This window comes from Plecotus auritus, assembly GCF_963455305.1.
Source record: "Plecotus auritus genome assembly, chromosome: 12".
Lineage (NCBI taxonomy): Eukaryota > Metazoa > Chordata > Mammalia > Chiroptera > Vespertilionidae > Plecotus > Plecotus auritus.
The window spans coordinates 39842657-39860878 of record NC_137778.1 but is presented as its reverse complement, the minus strand read 5'-3'; the positions used below and the strand labels follow the sequence as shown (position 1 = coordinate 39860878).

The window sequence follows — 18222 nt, the reverse complement described above, 5'->3', positions numbered from 1 at the left end:
ACTATGATGAATGAAAGGGATTGTTTCGTTTTTAACTGCTGGCCTTGCAATCTCAGGAAACTCTCCAAAGAAAAAAGGATATGCTTTACACACTAGGCGTTAGTGAGAGATGTGCACAAGTTATTGGCAGCAAATTTTAAAGTGTCTTAAATTTTGGTATATAATGTAGTACATCACCGTGCGTGTTGCTTATTATAATTCTTTAAAATTAAAATACACCTGACATAAAATTTACCATCTTAACCACTTTTTTCAGTGTATAATTCATTGTCATTAAATAATTCACATTGTTGTGCAACCATCCCATCTCCTTCACTTTTTCATCCTGCAAAACTGGAATTCTGGACCCATTATACATCTCATCACTTCCCCCTGGCAACCACCATTCCACTTTGTAACTCTATGAATTTGACTACTGTAGGAACCTCAGCTAAGTGGAAGCAATGGTGTCTTTTTGTGGCTGGCTTATTTCACGTAGCATAATATTCTCAGGGATCATCTATGTTGTAACGTGTCAAAATCTTCCGTTTTTACGGCTGAATATTCCATTGTGTTGTATACCAAAGGTTATCCATTTATCTGTTGATGTACTCTTGGGTTGCCTGCACCTTTTGGCTGTTTTGAGTAGTGCTGCTATGAACAGGAGTGTACAAATATCTCTTCAAGCCCCTGCTTTCAATTCTTTTTGGTATATACCCAGAAGTGGGGATGCTGACTCATATGTAGTTCTATTTTTAATTTTTTTGAGGACCACCATACTGTTTTCCACAGTGGCTGCACCATTTTACATTCTCACCAAGAGTGCACAAGAGTTCCAATTGCCCCACATCCCTGCCAACACTTTATAGTGGCCACCCTAATGGGTGGGAGGTGGTGTCTCATGATTTCATTTGCATTTCCCTAATGATTAGTGGTGTTAAGCATCCTTTCATGAGCTTATTATTAGCCATTTGTTTGTCTTCTTTAGAGAAATGTCTATTCAAGTCCTTTGTCCATTTTTTTAAGAACATTATTTTCTTTTTTAAGTGTTCTTATTGAGAAGGGAAGAAAAAATAAGTTTAAAATAGAGACAGAGTGGGGAAGGAAGAGAGATAGAAACATCTGAGAGAGAATCCACCATCGATCGGATCCACCATCTCCTGCACCTTCCCCCGCCACACTACAGGGGATGGAGCCTGCAACCCAAGCATGTACCCTGACCAAAAATGGAACTGGGGACCTCTTGGTTCATGGGTCAACGCTCACCCACTGAGCCACACCAGCTGGGCCCTTCGGCCATTTTTTAAATCAGGTTGTTTGGGGGAAGGGGATTGACATTGAGGTATAGGAATTCTTTATTCTGATTATTAACCCTTTATCAGATACATGATTTGCAAATATTTTCTCCAATTTCATGGGTTGACTTTTCACTCTGTTGATTGTATCCTTTAGCTTATTACAATTAAAAAATAGTTAAACATTTAAAACATAAAATTTGAATCAGACCTCTGAAGCTTTTACCAAGGAGTTAATTTCTGCACTCCTCACTGAGAGAGGTCCATAGAATGTAGATACTTCAAGTTCTCTTATTTTCTCTTCCTTTCACATGAACCAAATCTATTCACCTCCATGCAGAAGACAGGGTGGAGGCACAGGAAGGACATATGTAACCAAATATTTATTGCAATAATACAACTTCTAGTGCTTATTATCTAATACACCGCAAAACAGGTTCCATATCCCACATATAGAAGGATCTTACAGCCTACTCCTTGATAATGATGAATGTGGGATCCAAAATTTTATGAACATTTTTACCATAAAGTTGAGCTAGTTTATATTAAAAGAAAAACCTGCTTAAAAAACCCTATTTTTCCTAGTTTTAAATTTAACACTAATGACCTCCTATATCTAAAATGTGTAAAATTAAGCATGAAAGTAAACTAAAGAAGAGACTGTAGCCTATTTTTAGTGGAGTTCCCTTGTGCATGCCTAAGAGATATCAAAATTGGGTACCTACTGAATATCCACAAGCTAGTTAGATTTCATTTCTTTCTAAGAGCACTCACTTCATTTGTAGTCTAACTTAGAATTTATACATTTCACCAGGTTTGTATTAACCAACTTTCAGAATATATTGATAGGAAGTTCTCTAGATCTTGAATTAAAGAGGTAGAAGACACAAAAGTTACACAGTTGTGAAGGGTTAAAAAGTAAATCAGTGAAAGAACTTTAGAAACTTAAGAAATTGACTGCTCATCCATTGGAACACACTACCTCCAAGTAAACTGGAGAAAATAACCCTTTAAATTAAAAGCCACAGACACTGAGAAACAGGAATAGTTTTAGGTGTCAAGAGGTCTTTATTGAAATAATAGCACAGTTACACTTCTAATACCCTTTCCACTTGTATACAATAGTTTAAAAATGCTTGCTACATACAGTGCACAGACAATTCAATAATTAGAACCAACTCAACTGCATTTAAAATAAATAAAATAGCCTATTTAATAATTTAAAGTAAAATTACTGTACAATATGAAAATAAAGATACGTGTTAGGATCTACGTTACCGTAGAAATAAAATCATTATTCTGCATTACACAAAACAGTGCAAGAAAAAACCCAAATAAGCTTTTGGAGTGCAAAGTTTAAAATTTCCATCTTTACGTTATCATGCAGACATAGCATTTCAAGCCATGCTATAGTCTATGGCAAAGTTTTCATTTTTTAGAGGAAAATGCTGGCCAGTAAATTGACTGTACCGTCAAGTGCTGTGTCACACCCGCCGCTGCTCTGCCCTACAGTACAGATTGGAAGGGAGGTAACTTGTTGCATTCAAAAAGTTGAAATTAACAAGTTTCTGAAGCAAACACATTTACCTTTTAAGCATGAAACAAAATAATGTGACAAAATAGTAAGTATATCCCTGGGTTAAGAAGAAAGAAAAGGCCTATACCACATGATGATCTAAGAAGCAGTTTCCCTCCATCTTTAAACTCAAGAATGACCTTCAGTGAAAACAACCATGTAACTTTCAAGAGACATAAAATTCTGACCTCTAGCTGGCAAGTGATACAATATCACGGGATCGTGAGAAAAACAAAATAACTTCTGAACACCTATGTTTAATCTGTGTAGGACTTGGTTGCATTACATGTAATAATATGCTTAAAGTACACTTCCATTTCATGTGTATATAAAACTGTTATTCCGGCAAAGACCAAGGAATGCTTTAATACTAAACCGTAAACACGCCGTCCACCTTGACTGGAGTGCACACTGACAACACAGAGCTGTTCCGCAGACTTTGGCAACAAGACGACACACAGCAGGTCACAGCAGCACGCGCTCACGTGGAAGACCGAAAGCACTGCAGAACACACGCCCAACAGCTCCTACCAAGGGGTACAAGGTCAAAGGGCCTCCTCAGGCCAAGCCACTATCCTGGTCAGTCCATGTTCTTCAATCTGGAATTGTCACAATCAGTAGTCTTCAGCCCCGCGCTCTCACGGCCCAGACGACACTGGGTGTGCTCTATCCACGGTACGTCCAGAGGGTGACAGTTCTGTCTGCAGAGGACGACAGGAAGGACAGATCCTGGGTGTGCCATCTGCACTGAATCACTTTATCCTTGTGCTCCCCCACCACCATGATGGGAAGCTGTTTAGTGAGGTCTCCTAAATTAAAAAAGAGAAGAGATATTGACTGACAATACAAATAAGTATGTTTAGATTTCACAGACTTCCTGTTACTTTAGGACATTACAGTATAAAAATCCTAAACTATATTAATACAATATATTGAAAAATTTAAACAGAGCTAGATTGCTGGATATGTAATTGTTAGTAGTATTTGGTAACATGCACACAGCTGCCACTGGCTCCTGGAAACTCAAGGTCACTTCCTCCTGACCTTGGTGCCACCACATCTCGGTCTCCTCTGTGGGCTTCCCTTCTCTTCCTCATTTAAAGTTTGGTAAATCTCAGGCGTCAGCCTTCAGATTTCTTGTTCCCTTTATCCCTCGTTTCCTAGGAAATCTCATCCAGTGTCATGGCACCATGACCATTAATATGAGTCACATATATTTCATCTCCAACCTTGACTTCTCACCTGAGCTCCAGACTAGTATCCAAAGAGCCATTTGACATCTCACTCGGTTGCCTGACAGTCATCTTAAACTTGACCTGTTTAAAGCAAACTCTTTATTTTCTTGCCTAAACCTGTTCCTGCCCCACCTGTCTTGACCCCACGTCAATTAATGGCACCATCTTGTTGCTCATGCCAAAAACCTAGGGATCAGCCTGATTCCTTTTTCCCTCACTTTCAAACTGAATCCAAACAAATTAAAGTATATCCCAAATTGTCACTTCTTGCCACCTCCGCCTCTACCACCCTAGTCCAAGCCACCATCATATCTCACCTGAATGGTTCCAACAGGCTCCTCACTGATATTTATACTTATAATCCTCCTCCCTACAGAACTCAAATCATCTTTTAAAAATGTAATTTAGATCGTATCACTCCCTGTTTTAAGTCTTCCACAGGACTCCGTTATGTTTTTTAAAAAATGCTTATAAAACCCACCTACGTCTTCCCCCTCTCTCTCTGGGTTCCCCAGCCACACTGGCTTCTTGCAGTGTCACCAACATGCCAAACTCATCTCATCCCTGCCTCCACAAACACTGCACTCGCTGTGGTCTTCCCTCGGGTCCTGGCATGGCTTGTTCCTTCTCATCATCGGGTCTCTACACAAACGGCACTTCCCCGGGGAGACCCACTCTATCCTACCAAAGCCAGCGTTCCCTAGCACCCCAGTCTCTCTCTCTCCTCCCTTGCTAAAGTTTTAATAGCACTTACCAATATCCAAATTACATCATTTGCGTTACTTTTTACTGATGTCTAAAATGTGAGCTCCATCAAAAGAAAGTTACATGTCTTACTCATCTCTCTGTCCCTAGTTGTTACACAGATTTTCTTAAAATATAGTTTAACAATAAAACTACGTTATGAAGACATAGTTACACAGATTACACACTAAGTTTTAAAAAACAGAAGCAAAGAATACATAACTTTAATAATTTGCTATAATCCATCTCAATACAATACCAGTAATTTGCTCAGTAAATACTATTAAACTAAAAGCTGAAAATGTTTTGGGGTCAATCCCACCAGATTAACCAAAAAGGCAGATCCCAAATAGAACAGGAGAGACTATAGAAAGGAAAAAGGTCCATCTGCATCACCTTGTAGGTCTGTCACCTTGATTTTCATGTCGTAGGATCCTGTTAGCAAGTAGTGAGCTCCAGGAGAGAATCGAACAGAGCGCACGTCGCTGGAATGAGGGTGGTAACTTTGCACCATCCTTCCTCCTCTGATGTCGTACAACATGCAGCTAGAATCTTCTTGTCCTGTGGCTAAGAGACGGCCGCTGGGATCCACAGCTACGGATGCCACTGCGCTGCCTGGATGGCGGGAGGAATGGGAGGTTCAATGTGGAAAAATCAATAGAGCTAAACTGCAACAACTAATTATATTCACTGAGCCACAAACTAAAAATGTAATGAGCCTGCCACACTGCTCAGTTATGGAGAAATACCAACGAACAGCCAATAAACAACTGCGTCCTTTTTAGGGGCAAGGTATGGAGCCAGATTCTGTGAGAAATGAGACAGTCCATCCTTTTGTCATCTGGGAGAACCCCTGGGACAGCATTGCCTACTGTGCAATAGATGAGCTACTTTCCCTAATGCTGGGTAAGTGTCCAGAAATAGTCCTGTGCCAGCTTACAGTCCAGTTGGGAGAACAAGAAATTAAATAACAAAATACGTTTTAGGGCACAGTGCAGAAAATGTCTCTAAGCAACACAGGACTAATTGCCAACAGGCGGGAGCCCTAGCTCTAGACCAGGCATCTCCAATGGGGCAATAATGCTCCCAAGGGGGTGCAAAACGATTCGCAGGGGATGAAATAGCACTAACCATCAGCTATGGCTTATAGCCTTCAAAGCTCAGCCCCACCCAACAGAATCTCATTCCTTAGTATTTAATTTCTCTTGTTAGGAAAAATATTAATTTAGTTTTTCTCCTTAGCAGGGGAAATAATGACAAAAAGGTTGAAGAACACTGCTCTAGACCAAAGTGGCCTGGGAAGGCTTCACAGAAAAAGGCATATAAGTTAGATCTTGAAAAATAATAAACGGTACAAGAGAGACAGAGAGAGAGAGGGAGAAGGAGAAGGAGAAGGAGAAGGAGAGGAAGGGGGAGGGGGAGGGGGGAGAGAGAAAGAGAGAATGTGTGCTTATATGTATTATACACATGCAATTAAAAATATCCACTGCTTGAAATTTCTGTTTTGTTTTGTTAATCCTCAACCAAGGATATTTTTCCATTGATTTTTAGAGAAAGTGGAAGGGAGGGGGAGAGACAGAGAGAAAGAAACATCGATGTGAGAGAGACACATCAATTGGTTGCCTTCCACAACCAAGATATGTGCCCTTGACCGGAATCAAACCCAGGACCCTTCAGTCCTCGGGCTGATGCTCTATTCACTGAGCCAACCCGTCTAGGGTCATTGTTTGAAATTTTGATAGAGAAGTGAAGAGAGCTATTATGGTCATGAAGAATTAGTAAGAAAAGCTTTATAGAGAAAGTATAAACATGTTTAAGGGTAGGAAGCTCATTTTGGCCTGAGTGACTTGGCTTAACAAGTTAACATAAAAGGAGCTTGGAGCTGAGACGTAACAGGCAGGTTAGGACACACCACTGAGTGTCGCGAACGTCACAGTGCAGGGTGTGAACTGTTCCTGTGCACAGTGAGTCATCACTGCACCTTTCTAAGAAAGAGAAAGCAGGACTTCTGGGAGAGTAACCTATGTGACTATGCATCAAATTAAGACAGACAGACTGTAGAAGCGACAGCAGTGGAAGACAAGATAAATAATAGAGTAATAGATGAATAAGGGCCTGCACGAGGAAAGACAGACTTCAGAAAATATATGAGTAAAGAATCCACAGACTTGGCAATTAACTGCTTGGATGAGGGCAATGAAAGGAGTGAAAATGAGTCCTGGAGTTCAAATCTGGTTGCATGAGGAAATAAGGGAAGCGACATCCAAAAACAGGGAAAATGGGGGAAAGAGCTGTGTTGCAGGGGAAACACAGTGAGTTTAGTTTTTATGCTTGCAAAGTTCATGCTGCCAGAAGAAATCCAGGTTCATTTACTCAAAAGAGTAATTAGGTCACGACTCCCCTGGACCATGTACTAGGGTAGGTGCTAAATCTACTCAGGGAACTACAATAGATATAATTGTTGCCGTTGTGAAACTTAAAATCTATTGGCGGAGACTAGCAATAAACAAATATATAATTTTAAATAGTGGTAAGAGCTGTGAAGGGAATAAATGGAGTTCAGTGAGAGAAAAGAACGATGATGTCCCAAGAAGGCCTCTCTGGCAAGGTGTCATCGAAGCTAAGACCTACAGAGGGGAAGGACCCGACGGTGAGAAGACACGTGGAAGGACACGTCAGGCCAAGGAAACAGCAGGTGGATTCACTGCAGGAAGGAGGAGTGGCACAGCCAGCACTGGAAGGAAAGGTGCAAGTGATGGGAGCTCAGACTAGAAGGGCCCACGATGCCCGGCCAAGCAGGGTCTCACAGGCACGGTAACCTAAGAGCGATGAGGAGCCGTGAAGTGTTGTGAGGAAGGTGTGATGTGCTGTGGTTGCTGTGTGGACCAGGCTGGAGGGCGCACATGCAAGTGCAGAGCAGAGGAAGGCAGCTCTTGCAGCAGTGAAGTTGAGGGATGGTGGTTTATCCGTTGTTCTTGAGGGAGGGAGCAAAAAAGTATCGAACAACATGTGAATAACAGCTCTCAAAGTCTTAGAAGAAATAGAGTTAAAGCATACTTAAAGTCCAAAAGTAAAATTATAAACCATTATTATACTAATCTAAACTCTTATTTCAGACCCCATAGAAAACAGGATATATTTTTTAAAAGTCTTCATTTGCTCCTATTCCTTTTTTTAACATGTATATTGCAGAGGAGATAAAGTATACAGTGCAATTTATAGTGTCTTTCTCATAGAAATTCATATAAATTCCAGAAAAACCTACCAGTTCCATGTAATGTTGTACCAACAACACGAACACAGCTTGGTACTCGAAGATCCCAGAATCTAACAGTCTTATCTTGGGAACCAGATGCAATCATCCAGCCACTCCAAGTATAAAGTGCTAAAATATGTCCTAGAAAAGATCATGTACTCAGTTATACTGTGGAACAGCACTTTGCTATAACACGTTCAGAGCTAAGTACTCCTTATTACTGGGCACGTGATGGTCTGCTTAATCAAATATACAAAGTGGTAGAGACTTTCCATATATATTGGCTGTATCTATTAAAACTCTGTAAAATGCACATCAAACCCATATTGAATAAGCTTAATCCTTTTTGGTTATTCAGTATTTTAGGATATCATAATCAGTACTAAAAATAATTTCATTTGGGCCCTGGCCGGGTAGCTCGCTCAGTTGGAGAGCATTGTCCTGCTGCACCAAGGCTGTGGGTTCAGTCCTTGGGCAGGGCACACGCAGGATCAACCAATGAATGCATAAGTGGAATGAGTCAGTGTTTAGTGGTTTTTTTCTCTCTCTTCCCCTTCCTCTCTCTCTTTAAAAAAAAAAAAAAGATTTTGTATTTGAAATTATGGCAAATTTTCCAGAGGAAGCACAGGACTGTGGGGTTAGATCACCAGCTTTGGAAGAGACAGACCTGGGGTCATATTTCAGTTCCGCACATTTAGCTGTAAGATTGGGCAAGTCATTGCCTTTTCATGTCTAAGACAGAGTTAAAACTTCCTGCCTCATAAGATTGTTGTGAGGGTTAAATGAAGGAATTATGTGTACAAGTAAAGTATTTAACACACAGGGAACTATTAGCTATCATTATTGTGTTCACAATTTAACTTTTTGAAAGAAAAATGTCCTGTCTTGGAGAAATCTGTTCTGATGAAATATGCCCCATTAATGAAATGCAGGGGGAAGTGGGAACAGATGGGTTGAACAGAAGAAAAGGAGCATCTGAGACTGGTATCACATACCGGTATGTCCACTCAGAGCATGCAGGCCCTGTCCTCGCTGACAATCGGTTGTGTAAATGTTACAATCCCCTGCTCCAGCACTTATCAAAATAGCTCCGCCACTTTCCGGGCCTTCCATAAATGCCAAGTCTCTAATTGTCCCATCATGCATACTGAACTCCAGATCTGGTCCTGAAACAGCAGTAAGAATTAAAACAAAAAGATGCTGCTCAACTCACTGTGACAATTTGAGATCACAAAGCTGCCTCAAGGCTGACCAAGAATAATGGCAGAGTGGTATGGTCTACGTTTGCACTTAGGGGTTGATATTATAATCAACTTCACTTTACTGAGCAAAGAACTTCAAGAAATCCAAATACTGGTTCAGCCCTGGCCGGAGTGGCTTAGTGGGTTGGGCGTGTCCTGTGCACCAAAAGGTTACCGGTTAAATTTTTGGTTCAAGGCACAAGCCTGGGTTGCCGGCTCAATCCCTGGTGCTGGAGGCAGCTGATCAATGATTCTCTCTCATCATTGATGTTTCTCTCTCTCCCTCCCTCTCCCTTCCTCTCTGAAATAATAAAAAAAAAATATTTTAAAAAATACTTTTTTTAATAAAATAAAACAGCTATATGGAGAGTTACCTTCTTGATTTTTATTCCAAAGAAAATGAAAGAGAAGACAGATACTCTCTAGAAAATGTACATTAATACAATTCTGGTAGTTATTTAAAAGTTACTTTTCTGATAACAATAATTTTCTGGGGATTAGACACCACCTGGCCACCTGTAAGAACTTACTAAAAAAATTAATGCCAGCCCTGACCGGTTTGGCTCAATGGATAGAGCGCCGGCCTGTGGACTGAAGGGTCCCGGGTTCGATTCCGGTCAAGGGCATGTACCTGGGTTGCAGGCACATCCCCAGTGGGAGGTGTGCAGGAGGCAACTGATCGATGTTTCTCTCTCATCGATGTTTCTAACTATCTATCCTCTCCCTTTCCTCTCTGTAAGAAATCAATAAAATATATTTAAAAAAAATAAAAATTAATGCCAGATGAAAACAGCCAAGCAATTAGAATGTAAAAAAATTCTTAAGGCTATATCCTTAGCTTTTATTAGAGACAGTAGAGCGATGTAGGAGAGCTACAACATGGGCAAAAGATAAAAATACACTGGAGAGCTACTGCTCCCATACTTGGGCCCTACCTGTTGCGTTACAAGTCTCTGCATTGAAGGGCAACACTTTGACGTATTTGTCGTTTGATCCTGTTGCTAATAACTGTCCACAAGGACTCCAGGCCACACAGTAAATGGATCCTTTATGATGTTTATTCCTTTTAAAACGTACCACCGGCTGCTTAGGGATGTCATGCGCACTAAAAAAAAAAAAAAAAAAAAAAAAAAAAAAAAAAAAAAAAAAAAAAAAAAATTTAAAAAAGGTATTTCAATTTCTTGCTTGCTAAAATTAATGAGCATGAAGTTCTATATTACTGTTGTTCTTGAGGGAGGGAGCACAAAAAGTATCTAACAACGTGTTAATAACAATTTTCAAAGTCTTAGAAGAAATAAAGTTAAAGCACATTTAAAATCCAAAAGTAAAATTATAAACCATTATTATACTAATCTAAACTCTTATTTCAGACCACATAGAAAACAGTGGATAGAGCGTCGACCTGCAGACTGAAGGATCCTGGGCTGGATTCCAGGCAAGGGCACATGCCCGGTTGCAGGCTCGATCTCCAGTAGGGGGCGTGCAGGAGGCAGCTGACCAATGATTCTCTCTCATCATTGATGTTTCTATTTCTCTATCCCTCTCCCTTCCTCTTTGAAATTAATAAAAGTATATTTAAAAAAAATTAAAATTAAAACTTAACAAAAGGAAAGGAAATAAAAATTAAATACTACCGAATGACAATTCTGCAAAAGGGACCAATATGGCTCAATTAAAAACTGAAACAAGAACAGCAGTACATCCAGCCGTCTATCCTTACCTTAGGTCAATGACCTCTGGATAGGCGCACACTCTCAGAGTTTTTGAATTTGAACCAACAGCATACAGACCACCACCTGGATGGAAAGCCACTGCTCGAACAGCCTGTGTGTCCTCCAGGGTATTAATGCAAACAAACTGCTTTTTTGATTTGTCGTCCTATGGAAAGAATGAATAGGAAAGTCATCCTAGGAAAAAAATGAGTTTGAAAGAATTCGTCTTTATCCCAGTTTCAATTCATTTGATCTGTATTGTTCACTTTTTGTTCACCATCTACAATCATATAGTCTTTTAAATGGCAAATCCAATTAACCCCAATTTTTCCATTTTTTGCTACTCATTGCTAAACTAAGCTCAGGTCGCTTATAGAAATTCAAGTTTTTCTTCACTTACTATGACAAAATATAACAATAACCATTCCCATATTAAGTTGCCTTTAACTGTCAAGGAAAAAATACAGCACACATATATAGTTCTTACAAAAATAACAGAACATTATTTGTGTTTTTAAAAGCAGGATATAAAGGACTATTCTTAAATGCACTTAGGGTAAAAAACAAAAAAAGTTTGCCATTATCTCCAGCAATGAATACTTTAATATTTCAAACTGAAATTGTAAAAAAAAAACCCTTCTTAAAATTATAAAAATGGTTTTAAAAAGAACGTTTTATTTGAGCCTCATTTTTATTTCAAACTGTCAGCCTGTCTGCCCACAGCCTGCTCTGAGGAAGCAAGTTGGAGCAGCTCTGCGTCAAAGCTCTGTGAAGTCCGGCTATCGGTGGCATGTGAAGCACCCTGCTACCCTGACCAGGGCTGACTGGACTGGAACAGGGACTCAGACTGGATGTGGTCAACAAATCCAGCCTAATCCTGTCTTTGAGAAGTAGGAACACCAAGTACACACACAAAGGTAAATCACTTCCGCTCTGTTTGCATCAAGCTCTGGGACCCATAGCGACTGTATCAATGAAGAGACTATGCCACTCTCTACCCAAACTTTTATGTATTCATGCAATAATAGAGGGTAAGCCTGATATGTCACATGTTTGTCTTATGTAACTGAATGCATTCTTATATTAGTCATATGAATTTATTTGACTAGAAATGCTACAATTTCTATTAATCCATATACAAGAAATGTGACTGTTTGCCAAACGAATAGCATGGGCAGATAAGACAGAAAGTGAGGGGAATGACTGATTAAATGACCTATGTACAGTAATATAATTACTAATGTTTGCTTTACAGCAGACATGGCAGAGCCATAAATTTTATTTGCTCTTCTCTGGTGTGTTTTAAACTTTTTAAATTTGTTGCCATTTTGAAAATAGAGTTCACCTAAAAATCTACATTTCTAGCTTTTCTTGAAAACCAAAAGGACAGAAAACACTAGGCAAGCATAAGTCTTTGTGCAAGGGACAAATATTGCTATGTGCTTGTCACAAAACCAGTCAATTTTATTCATTTTTGTTAGCTGTTTTTGTCCCATTAGCATCTGAAATCATGACTTTGTCTATGGGGTTAAAATGTGAACTATAGAAAACAAATAGACTGGTTAGGGAAGGATGTCTGGTTCCAAAGCAAAAAACTGCACTGATGAGAAGCCCCAAGGCCATATAAATAGTATCTGAATAAATTAACCATAGGGTTCAGAGAGCAGTGCACAGCCCATGATTGGGCCCCTAATATAAATACTCTCCAATGTGCTTTCTGAGGCAACCTTTTCACTTAGCCCAGTGGAAGCTCAACTGCCTTGAGATAAATCCTAGCATTAACAATAATGATTATTTCTAGTAATGGTCCATTCTTTGAATTGAGAATTCCTTAGCAAACTTTGCAAGTTTATATAAAAACAATGAAACCTCCTTCCCCAAAGTATTACCTCTTCCCCTCTTGATCTTGACAGATTCCCTGAAGAATCTCCAGGAGGAGGCTTAATGACCAAATGTTCTGATGAGCTGTGTGAGTAGAAATTCAAATAAAGTTTACTCTGAACATCAAAACAGAAACTTAACTAAATATTTGTCCATTTGATCTCTAATATTTATTTTTTCGGCAAATGAACCTCACTGTCCCCAAAGTTACTCTCAGGAGCTATTTATTAAGTGGCTCTGGACTCACTAACAGGAAGCATAGTCGTAAGGAGGGACTGAGAGCCATTCTGGAAAGGAGATTAAGTCAGCGTTCACAAATAAATTTTATTGTGAAGCGTCAAGTACCTCTCCCCTGCGGAGTTCCAGAATCCTGGTTGCTATGATTAAATCCTACCCCAGGCAGGAACTTAAATTGCTCTTTAGGAAAATTATCTGGCCCAAGAGGAATGACTAACAGAAACTGACAATTGAGGGCCCCACCATAAAACAATGTTTCCACTTAATCATTTCTTTGTGAGGTCAACAGGTAGACAGATCCATTCATAGATGTAGATCTTCCTCCCAATCAGCCTTTTTTTAATGCCTCACTTTTTACAGATAGTCAAGGTTTCCCAAACACTTGAAAAAAGCCTCCTACATAAAATCCAGAGACTAAAACAAGCAGAAAGGTAATTTGTAAGAAGAAAGGCAATTCAGGAAACAAATGCTTCAAAGATATAATTAAAATCCTTAGAGATATAAGAGGAAATAAGAATCCAGGAAACAAGGAAAAGATCTTTAAAAATTTAAGGAAAATTAGAGAATAAGAAAGAGCTTAGAAAATAAAAATATGGTAGCAGAAAAAAAAAAAAATCCAGGGTGGAAAAATCAGCAGGCCTCATTTAAAGGATCAGGTCAAAATGGCATCAGACTTCTTGACAAGAACTCGGAAATGTAGCAATGCCTTTGAAACTCTGAGGAATGATTTCCATCCTAGAATTCTATACTCAGCTATGCTAACAAATCAAATGTGAACTATGTAGACATTCCAGGTCTCAGAAACTTCACTTCTGATGAAACTCTTTTCCTGAAACTACATGAATCCTGAAAATGGGGGACCCAATAGAAAGAACAGGGGAAGGAAATTCCCAGGAGGATAATGAAGGTAAGTCCCAGGATTCTCTAGGACAGAATACAATGGCCTAGAAACAAGGAACATAAAATCAAGCAGGAGTGATCCCAGAGGGATGTCTCTAAGGAGGGAAAATGAAAAGGAGGAAGTACCTGGCAGTTTTTACTGTAGGAAGAGAGGTTTTATAATTTTGCAGTCCTGTCAAAGCATCTGCAGATGGTTTAGGGATAGGTACTAAGAAAACTAAGCATGTGCACACATCACATGCACACCAAAATGGAGGCACTTCCTGTCCCATGGAAAACGAAGAGCAGTATGGAAAGGAAATGTAATCCATTATACTACCTGACCCAGCTGTAAATAACATTTACAATGTTAACGCTGAAGACCAAGTTAAACAAAAATGGGTATATATGGGAAAGGAGTAGACAAAATGAATGTGTTGTGAGTGAGGAGGATAGTAGCTAAATCTAATTGGCAGGAAATCGATGGATAATAAAAATATAACAGAAGCATGTTATTCAGAAATTTTGACATACAGCAAAAGGAACAGCTGCCTGGGTTGAAAGTGGGCAGCCTACCGGAAGTAGAAATCATGGACAAAGATGAGTAAATGGGATTTTCTTTTATATTATCTGAAATGTGCTATTTGTCTTTTTAAACCATGTATGTATGTGTATTACTTTGATAAAAATTAAATTTTAAAATTTGAGTTCTACTTTTGGGGATATACAAGTGGTACAGGAACTATAATAAAGAAGCATACATTAGATAAACTTATGCTCTAGTATAAAACCAGCGTTTTTTATACTAAATATGTAAACATCCAAATGCAAAAGCAAGTTACGCATTTTCAAATGAACCACTCTCAAAGGTGTTTAATGTTAAGAATAAATGAAGAAGTTTCCTTAACTTTTTCCCAGTGCATACCTTAAAACTTGTTCACTTATGACAGCAAGACAAAAGACTAGTGAAAACACAGATATGCAAGAAGTCTTCAGCGGTGAAGGGACTAGAGCTACCAAGACTGTCTCACACAATCATTCCACCATGTTATAAAACACCTTCTTTGTGCCCTTGAAGTCTGTGAATCAGATTATTTGTTGAAAGACACCAATGGCAAAAAAAAAAAAAAAAAAAAAAAAGAAAGAAAGAAAGAAAGAAAAATCAGGGAGAAGATAAAGGCTAAAACTATCATCTCTGAATAAGATGGCTTACAAAAAAATAGAACTGTCCTGGTGTGATAAGAAAGCAAAAAGAAAAACAGGGGAATATAGTCTCTTAAGAGACAAGTTAGTAGAAGAGAATATATAAATGAAGGTAGATTAGAAAAAAATTTGGTAAGTAAATGAGCTCCAAAAACTGTTATTGTGAGGCTCCAAAAAGAAGTTTGAATTTCTTTTCTTCTATTAGAAGTTAATATTTCCAGATTTTACGAAGTAAAGCACTTACACTTGGTTTCCACAAGAAGAAGGTTCCTCAGGAAAAGGTATGTGATTTGTGGATCCCGGATTACGAGGAGTGCTTGTGTAAATATTGGAAGCATCATGTGTTAATCTCTGGCTAGAATCCTGGGGTGGTGTAGAAAAACTAATGATAGAAGAATTATTAGATCCATTGCCTTTGCTCCCATTACATTGCTGGTTGAGTGTGGATACCTCACTACCAAGGCTATCCATTCCAATATTTAATTCACCAAGCTTTTGAATGGACCTATAAGATAAAAAACATAAGTATATTAAAATATAAACTAACATTCCTAACATATAGAAGATTATCTATTTCTTCTCTGGTATAACTTTGGTTTAATTTTCAATTTTAAACTTAATTTCACAAAGAAGTCAATAAAAATATCACCACTTCCAAAATTTATCGCCAATAAAACACAAGCCATTTTCATTTCCTCTGTCTAGTAATCTCCGGTCAACAAGGAAATAAATGACTAGAGCAGGCCAGGATGGGACAAAGTCAAGTGTCAACCCTATTTGTCACACATTCATTCATTCTACAAAGACTACTTGCTAGACTTTGATCCAGGTACTAGGGAGATAAACCAGGGAGCAAAACAAGTCAGCCTCAGGGTTTTCCCACACCACAAGTCTCTGCATTAGGAAAACCTGACTCCTTATGTTGGACTCAGAGACTGTGAGGGCACAAAAAGGAAGCTGCCAGGCTTTCTTAAGATTTAGACCCACAACTGGCCCAGCATCCTTTTCTCCAGCCTAGATTCACTATGAGAGGACTGCACAAGGGGTGATTCATTGGACTTTCTAACATTACTGTGTGTGTGTGTGCACGTGTATGTGTAAGGCTTCAACAAGACTTTAAAACAGCAGTTGAATATTATAGGAATTGGTAGCCATTACTAAATATTTATCGGTTAAAAAAATTTAACTAGGCAGCATTTCCCAAATATTCTATGAAACTAATCCTATGAAATGTTCCCCATTAAAAAAAAGTCTGGGGTCAAATAAATTTAGAAAATGCTCAGTATAAAGAGCTGACAATGCTAACATATCACTTTGAGTCTCTAAAAGTGGAGAGACTGGCCTTGGTCATGTGGCTTAGTGTGTTGGAGCACAGTCCTGTACATCAAAAGGCTGCTGGCTTGATTCCTGGTAGGGGCACATACAGGAGCCGATGGATGAATCTCTCTCACATTGAGGTTTCTCTCTCTCTCCCTTCCTCTCTCTCTAAAACTCAATAAAAACATATCCTTGGATGAGGATTTAAAAAATAAAAATTTAAGTGGAGAGGTTGGGGGAGGAGTAGAACATGCCTCTAATAAGTGCCAAATCAGTGGTGCCAATTATTAGTATTAATAGAAACAAAATATCAAAAGGTATAAAATAATGATAGAGTACTGTTAATAAAAATCCTATCATGCTTTGGCTGATTTTTTCATTAAGATCTATTATATAACATAACTCTTTCTCTTTCTTTTTCCAAACCTCTTGGAAGGAAGAAGCAAAATTTAAATATGGAAACAACTCTGTTGCGAGAATGATTTGGAAGAATAAAACATTAAGAGGAAAACGCATATTTTAATTCGTAGATTCTATCTCTATTCGATTTGTCCTTGATATTAGACAGGTACTTTAAAATCCCAGTACAGGCTCAGATATATAAAACTAAGGACCCAGAAAAAAATTGAATGAAAGTATTACATTAAAGGGTTAGAAAACAGAGTAGGTAAGAAAAGGTTAAGAGAACAACAGAGAATTTATGTAAAGCTAATTTACAAAAGCTTAGGATAAACATCATACTTATAATAGAACTGGTTATCCTATGGATTTTTTTTTAACATACCTTTTAATGTAATTTTAAATTCTGACCTCTAAAGAAATTGAGAATAGCTTTTAAACAATAAATATATTCTATACTACATCTAAATTATAAGAAATAATTTTAATTATATTTATAATTGTCTTTAAAGGAAGGAAAGGCCATTTTGAATAGTTTAACTGTTTTTCTAAGGAAGTACTCCCTATGACTACTGGGGTCACCTTGCCACTTCATCTTCAGACAATCTAAATATCTGCTTTCACTGAAAATGAAATGGTCTGGAAGTCAAATTGCAACCATAATTTTTATGAATATGAAGAGGACATCCAAGAACCAGAAGTGGCAATTCATCAAATTAGGATAATTCTGAGAGCCACTGACTTGATCAGAGGTGATAAGAAAACAATCCTCAAATTGAATTTCGGAGGCCTACTTAGACTCTAGGCTACCATTATAAACATTCCTTGTGTGAAGGTTTGAAAACAGGATCAATTTCAGGCTCGCTGACTTGCACAAACCTCAGAGTGTCAAGCAGATAACTTCCAATATTATTGGGCCAAGGAAAGAACTGGCAGTCACCACTGTACTGCCTAATCATAATCCTGATGATAGCCAACAATTATGGCACACTTCCTATTTGCCGGGAATTAGTCTAAGTAAGTGTCTATACATTAATTCATTTAACCTGCCAACAACCTTCGCTCATTTAAATATACATATTCTGGTTTATTAATTTTAAAACATGTTTTATATATATCTCCTATAATTAAAAATAATATAAGTTCATACTCTTGGCAGAAATTATAAGAATCATTTGAAAACACTGAATTAAAAAGAATCTGTACGTGTAAGCACTCAAAATAACAATAAAAACAACAGCTCGCACTTTATATAGTGCTTACTGTGT

General features: G+C 38.4%; 1 protein-coding gene across 3 annotated transcripts in view; it reads right to left on the bottom strand.

Moving 5' to 3' along the window:
• Positions 1-2319: 2319 nt before the first annotated feature.
• Positions 2320-18222, bottom strand: part of WDR47 (WD repeat domain 47) — a 36810-nt gene continuing 20907 nt past the window's right edge. The window contains exons 8-15 of one of the 3 annotated variants that reach the window (XM_080647690.1): positions 15483-15743; positions 12928-13003; positions 11047-11204; positions 10262-10431; positions 9081-9251; positions 8095-8226; positions 5226-5444; positions 2320-3659 (exon numbers count right to left, since the gene is read on the bottom strand). In XM_080647690.1, coding sequence (XP_080503816.1) covers positions 3517-3659; positions 5226-5444; positions 8095-8226; positions 9081-9251; positions 10262-10431; positions 11047-11204; positions 12928-13003; positions 15483-15743 — 1330 coding nt within the window. In that variant the 3' untranslated portion in view covers positions 2320-3516. The remainder of the gene's footprint in view (positions 3660-5225; positions 5445-8094; positions 8227-9080; positions 9252-10261; positions 10432-11046; positions 11205-12927; positions 13004-15482; positions 15744-18222) is intronic. The other 2 variants (XM_080647688.1, XM_080647689.1) reach the window with 2 other exon arrangements.